General features: G+C 32.9%; 2 protein-coding genes across 6 annotated transcripts in view; one reads left to right on the forward strand and one right to left on the reverse strand.

Annotated features, from left to right (window-relative positions):
• LOC106684817 (micronuclear linker histone polyprotein) overlaps positions 1-7,457 on the forward strand; it is a 170,889-nt gene that overhangs the window by 110,962 nt on the left and 52,470 nt on the right. The window lies entirely within an intron of this gene.
• Positions 1-7,457, reverse strand: part of LOC136795302 (lipase member I-like) — a 29,444-nt gene that overhangs the window by 6,728 nt on the left and 15,259 nt on the right. Inside the window, exons 2-4 of the mRNA XM_067045435.1 lie at positions 6,935-7,183; positions 6,010-6,228; positions 1,233-1,392 (exon numbers count right to left, since the gene is read on the reverse strand). Coding sequence (XP_066901536.1) covers positions 1,233-1,392; positions 6,010-6,228; positions 6,935-7,178 — 623 coding nt within the window. The 5' untranslated portion in view covers positions 7,179-7,183. The remainder of the gene's footprint in view (positions 1-1,232; positions 1,393-6,009; positions 6,229-6,934; positions 7,184-7,457) is intronic.

The following is a 7,457-nucleotide window of genomic DNA, read 5'->3' on the forward strand; positions in this document are numbered from 1 at the left end:
GCTGTTAAATATTTAGATGTCCCTGAAGATGGCTAGAAAGGCCGAAACGTTGGACAAATGAATAAATAAAGTGTTGAGACGGATTTGGATATAAAATTGATTTATTTAATAAATATTACCTTGTCTCAAAAAATTTTTAAATAATATAATTAAAGTCCAATTTTATTTTTTAAGTAGATTAAAATTCCTTTAATATAATTGTCATAAAAGTTATCAATAACTGTAACTTGATTTAAACTATTGCTCATTGGGATAAGTTAAAAAAGTTTTTTTTATTTATAATTTAGCCCTTCAACCATTTTTTGTGGATGGCTTTAATGAAATAATTGCAAAACACTTTGTATCTTTGCTTTTACATTTAATTCTTTCCTTCGTCAATGTCAGAGATATGGCCATAGGAAACATCAAATCGGTCGAATTTTTTTTCTGTTACGCGACTCTACTATATTTGGATTTTCTAGGTACTTTGATTTGTTTACTATTTAAAATGATTTTTAGTAATCAAATATTATGAGATCGATTTTTTATTAAAAATATATGTTTACATACAATATAACATAAAATCAATTCATTTTAATAAGAATTTTAATAATTGGTATGAATTCAAACTGAAACCAAAATGAAATTTGAATTAAATTAATAACAAGCCTGACCTGAGTGTATGGAAGGTTATAAATGGTTTGTTTATATGATAGTTATATGATAGTGTTGATTAATCGAAAATTAAATGTTTTAAAAATTAATAAAGTTTTAATAAGAAAAAGGTAACTATACATAAGCTTAGGTAAGCTTATTAGTAATTAATATGATTCTCTATTGATTGACTTTTTCATAGGGCGTGTTTGACTTATAATTAATGACCTGGGCAGAATAGCCTTCAAAACATTTTTAAATTTTTGATGTATGGTAAGAATTTATATTTGAAGGTATGTTATATTATTAGTAATAATGTTTTTGTTATAATTGTTGCAAATGAATGTATGATAAGCTGTTAAATGTTTAGATTGTCCTTGAGATTGGCGGATTTGGCCGAAACGTTGGACTATTGATATAATAAAGAGTGTTGAGACTAAACAAGGATACCATTTGATTTATTTAATAAATAAAATAATATGTTTACTAAAAAAAATAACCAACATTTTTTTGGAATCTGTTGATTTTACAGATTTGTAGATCATTGGCTGCTCGAACCAGTCTACTCCAAGCATATGTATAATATATATGTATTTTACCTGGGATCGGCCAAATATCCCATATAGGCCTGTTTTCCTTTCGGGGGACATAAGCCAGCCTGAAAGGCATGGTAGTCGTGGCACTCATAGGCTGGAAAAGCGTAAGGATTCTTCACAGATTCAGCGTAGAACCTCCAGGCCCTGTTATGACTGCAAGCAACTGTTACAAACATTATTGTTAATTACTATAATTAATGTAATTTTAGTTTAATAATCAATATAAGTATTAGTTATAAGGCATGGATGATTAGAAGAGCTTTTCAAAGCTAGTCTTGCCTATTTTATAAGCATCTATTGGAAGAACTATGATAAAAAGTAAGGAAGAAAGCCAAGATTCCATATAAAATTGTTATTTAAAAAAAAAAACTAATATAAGGCAATCTGCAATGAAGGTGATGTTTGCCTAGTTATCTACAGGTGAGCAACCTATTCTAACCATGGTGGGGGGTAAAGTTCTTCATTTCGTGGGACCCCCACTTAATGAAAATGTCTACGCCCCAGGCCGGATTCGAACCGGCGACGCCCGCAGATCTCAGACTTATAGACGTGTCCCTAACCATCTGAACTACAGACGGCCCAATTATTCATCTTTCAGATGTTTTCCAAACTCATACGCAATTTTCCTCCTAAACAAGGCTAAGGTATTATCTCATACTTTCCGATGAGATAATTATTTAACCTATTTTTTTAAACAATTTTTGTTTTATCTTAGCTTGGCAAAATATTAGATGAAGAGGTCGTGAAGGAGTTAACGAAATTCTGGCAAACTGGATTCCTTTAACGGCTATTTCCTGAAGGAAATGGATTTCACTGGAATGGAATATCTTGATGGTGACTTTTTCTACTCTTAGATGAAGGTTTAGATTGATGGTTGCGAAGGCTCTATTAAATTTCTCTGTTCGGCATCGATAGGTTAAGTTATCAAATTATAATAATATATATAAGATATATATGTTTATATCCTTTATTAGCATAAATATTAAAATGTTAATGTTAATAAAGGAGAATGTGAGAAATCTGAACATTAAATCTCTAAATATTGTGTTGATGTTTTTTATTACTTTTGTTACTTCATTTTGTGTTATTGTATAATAACTAGATGTTTTATAGTAGTTTTTACAATAAAACAATGCCAAGATTTCAAAATTATTATATCATCCCGGTTTGGTAATTATTTACAATTTGAAAATGTAATTCTCTTTTATCAATCCTTTCATTAAAAACTCCCTAACTACCCAACCCATTAGTTTGGAACCTTGCTTGCTCTTCCATTCCTGACAATCATCTGAAACGTCTAAAAAGAAGATGGCCTAATGACCTTCTAATGTAGAAATATTATTAGAATGCTACTAATGGATAGTTTCTCTACATGCTTATATAATACCTTTATAATCTTACATAAAATAAAATAGATGTATTCATCTGTAAGCACAGTTATAAACGTCAATAAAAAAAAGTCTTTTAATTGGTTCATTATGAGCATTTATGTGCACTTTGTAATTAAATAACATTAAAAAATCAATTAAAATATAATTTAAGAATTTTAACTATCGATAAGGTCACAGTTTATGGGAAGTCCATCCAATGCTAACAGGAAAGCATATTCATCAATGTAAACACTTGGGAAGTAAAATTTTCTCTCATAATTAATTTTTTTTTTTTTAATAATTTATTTATTGTTATTTACATCTGTATACATATATACACATCAAATAAATTTCCTGTAAGTTATATTATGACATGATACAAACATGTGGAGAATCTAACCATTGATAGAACTCCAAAAACATTTCTATAGGAGAAGATCTCGTGGCCATCTTCTTTTCAGACGCCCAGGAGGATTATTAGGTAGTGAAGGAGAAGCCAGGTAAGAAACAAGTGGATTTGGGAGGTTAAGAAGTTTATTATGGAAGGATTGGTATCTGGTTCTGGCCAAATCGGCAACATAGGGGACATTGAGGTCCTGATGGATGATTTGATTTGTGACAAAGTAAGGAGCATTAACGATTTTGGACTGTAAGAATTAGATTCAAGAGGAATTAGTGGAGCCCCATAACTCAGTTCCGTATGTCCAGATAGGTCTTATAATAGTCATGTAGATCAGTCTTTTGTAATGGATTGGAAGTTTGGACCGTTTGTCTAGTAAATGTTGTAATAGTCGGAATCGACGAGTAGTTTCCTGTCTTTTCAGTCTTGTATAAGGATTCCGTGTCAGTCGTTTGCATAATTAAATTCAACTGTGAATTGTCTAGAATTAATTTTATAATGTTAAAGTTTGATAACAAATCATATCTTCAATAATTATTATAAAAATAAATAAGAAATAGTCAATCTTAAAACTATTAAGTGTGAGATCACTGAGTATTACAAAAAGCCCATTGAATCTATAAATATCATGATTTTGAGATATTGTATTGTTCCGTATTTGCCATACATATGATAATACAATTTCTCAGTCTATATTAATACAATATACGTTTATGAGAATCTTATAAATCAGAATATGTAACTCAAGGTTAATACGGACCTCAGCTAAAGAAATAACATTGATTTCTATAATTTATAAAATCAACATGAATAATGACATATCTTTATACACAAATACATTGTTATCACATATGATTGTATATTGTTACCAATGGGTTTATTCAACAATAACATCTACAATTATTGTTGGGTAATGGACGATTTTGTTTGAACTGCCCAGATAAATGTATTTTCCTCATTGGCCCAACAAATATCAATACATTTTATCTTTTCCTGATCAAATACAGTCTGCTATATTTCATTAATATATCAATGATACAGCGTATCATTTCCTCTACACGACGGAAAATGTAATCCGGGCGATCAAGTACAAATTTATTGTTTTGGACGAGACTAAATAAGATTATCAGGCATTAATTACTCTCCTTTAGGATCTAGAAGAAAAAAAAAATAATTTAATTCGTAATCGATATTATTTTTAAGAGCATTTTGATGTTGAAAACATTGATTACAGATTCCATTGCTTTGTATTCAAGCAAGAATGAAGCAAAAATTTGTTTTTTCCTAATAATTAATCATTTCTAATTACACCTAGATACATAGCTATTTATTTACTTATAACTTAAAATCTAATCCGTTTTTATTATTGAATTAAAAATTCTGACAAGGTTGTTAAAGCCATTTCCATAGCCTTTCACGCCATTTTCCAATTTCAGGTACTCATTAAATATTTCTTGATTTAACCATCTTTAAGTCTCCTGTTCCCGTTTTAAGCAAATATTTCTAAAGTGATATAGGAACGTCGCTCTCTGGGGGTCTTAGTGGGGCGGGTCCGGTCGGGAAGGATGGCCTTTTTTTGTGATACGATGTCCTCTTGTGAGATTATAGCATTTCGTACATCGACCAAGCTACTTGCTATAATTGTCTGTTTCAAAGTAGAGATAAGTACTTAGAGAGCAGGAGTAGAGGGTTTCACACCATTTTTCAATTTTTGGCGCTTTTTAAATATTGCTCAATTTAACTATTTAAGTCTCCCCTTCCCGTTTTAAGAAAATATTTCAAAAGTGATATAGGATCGTCTCTCCCTGAGGTTCTTAGTTGGGCGGGTCCGGGCGAGAAGAATGGCCATAATATTCTTGTTCTAATTAGATACTTTTATTTACACATCTTACTATCTTTCTTACGACTATTAAAACATTTGTTAACAATACTAGGTGTTTTAAGGATTATTCATATAATTATCTTAAATAAAGATTATAATAATCTTGATAGGAGTCTTGATATTAAAAACGTTTTCGTTTTGGATAAATCAATTTATAAAAAGAATATTTTTTTTTCTCATATAGAAATAATTTTTTTTAAAAATCCAATTGAAAGTAAGCCAGTTTGAACAAAGTATTTTTATCTTTCTCCCTAGTCACTTCTGCCGTACGAGGGTTTTATTCTACTTGTTACCACCCTATTCTAACCATAGTGAGGAGGTCACCTTTTTCATTCCGTGGGACCACTATAGAAATAAAAGTCAACTCTGCAGACCGAACTCCAACTGCTACTACGTCTGTCACGAGCCAATCAAAGTTGGCGCTTTAACTTCCTCGGCTACACAACATTAATGTATTTAAACTGTACTCTAATACCCGTGCTGCAAAAAAATGAGAAATTTTATTGTTCCTAAGTATTATTTCTTACACAAAATTCAACGAGGAACTATAACTCTCACCTTTCCATAAGACCAATCTTGTCCTATTGGTTGATTCTACCATCTCAAGTCTATAGCACCAAACATAATTGCAGTGAATCTTACCTCTCCTTCCGGCCTCTAATATCCCATGATAACAGTTCCTCTTATCTTACCTTGAAAATATTTACTAATACCAAATGGAGCAATTTCTGAAAAAGAAATATATCTCGCCACATTTTATTGTTAGTCATCAAAACTATTCTATCCGTCATTTTCAAAATAAAATTGTTACTGAATAGTAATGATTCGAAAATCAAACGCTGAATTAACTTTGGTAAATACAAATTTTTAGTCACGGTATACTTACGTCCTAAAATGTATTAGTTTCAATAAAATAGAAAATTTTTTAACCTTAATTAATATACCTCTAACTAAACAATACAGCAACAATGTCTTTAACATACCCCTCCATTTTGTTTCAGGTGAGTATTGTTGATCAAAAACTTTCTCTAAACTGTGAAATGAAACTATATACAGGTAAGGTTTTATGGAATATTAGTTCTCCACTTAAGATCCGAACATAGATTAAGTAGATTGAATATGACTTACCGAACTCGTTGAGTTTTCCAGTGTGGATGACAGACTCGATTTTGCATCCGGGCTGGGCTGGTTTACCTCCGTTCGGGAAGAAGTCCGCATGCCCTATAGCGACCTCGAAGCCGAAGACACCACCGTCAGTGTGGATAACATCTACGAAATTCGCGTCTCCAGCGTCCAACCGCCCGATCTTTTGATGGATGTGGAACAGTGGCAGGGCTGGATCCAAGCCTAGAGTAATAATAAATACATTAACTACTTATTAATATATACGGGGTCCGGACAGAGCCTTCTTCCCCCCTCCCTCCCGGATTTCTGTCCGTAACAGTTGGTTATGCCAGAATACCTACTACCAAGAATGCTACTTCTTAGCACTAGAACCCATCAAGGTTCTTAATTTCCTCTAGCAGCAACATTCACATGCTCTTATTCTGTGTTACAGCCTATTCTTATTTGGTTTCACTTATTCTCTTGCATTCCACTAGGAAGTATATTATTCCTCCATTTGAATTCTAATAAATACCAACTGAGAATTGAGTTGGTTGTGTCTTGTAGACCTGCTAACAGGAGGTCATAAGCAGTGGCAACACTTCAACTAACTTGGGCAAAACATAATTATAATCACTTATTTTCGGAATGGAATATTTCTTGTGATCACGGATGTGTTAGTTTTCATCACTGAGTACTCCACAAGCCTTTTTTTTTTAGTTCTAGAAGCTACTTGGTTCATTAAACTCTATTTACGCAACTGCTTGCCTTAGACCAGGTGGCGGAGTTCGGCGACTTTCGACCTACTACCTACTACCTCTTTGAGGATATTAGGGCGGCTATTCGCAAAAAATGGAAAAAGGTGGATAATATTTTTGTTGTATCTGTCCATACTCGAAATAACTCTTTAGACATTAGTCATTACCTTTAACAATAAAAGGCTACTTACCCGTGACCCTGCGCAGTTTTCCGACAGAGATCTTCTTAGCAGTGAGGCCTGCTATCTCGGCCCCTAGAGAGAACCCAATGACGTGGAAGGATTCCAGAGGGAGGCCCCTGATGACCAAGGAATCGATGACCCCAGCCAACCACTTGGCCACAACCTTGGTATTGGCAACCGCACTGTGGTACCATGGTCCAGCTGCCAGGCTCGACCAGTCCACCACGATCAGGTTGTCGCGTCCGGTGCTCATGAAGGCTACCAACAATTAGTACTCATTAGTTACAAACATATTAATTGATTTAATACTCTATCTACTATGCTAAAAGACTTCCTGAAGTTTGGCACACCTTTTTAGTTACAACCATTCACCACGCAGTGTTTAGAAAAATCTACTAAATTGACTAAGGTTGTGCTAAATGGAGGGCCAAATGTCCTTAGGGATGACTCAACCGATTTTAAAGTTGGAAGGCTCAAATTATGCGATGAAATCCTGTTAATGCTTTAAAACAAGTTAAGCTCAATATATATA

Source organism: Halyomorpha halys, unplaced genomic scaffold (assembly GCF_000696795.3).
Source record: "Halyomorpha halys isolate HHAL.00 unplaced genomic scaffold, Hhal_1.1 Scaffold623.1, whole genome shotgun sequence".
Lineage (NCBI taxonomy): Eukaryota > Metazoa > Arthropoda > Insecta > Hemiptera > Pentatomidae > Halyomorpha > Halyomorpha halys.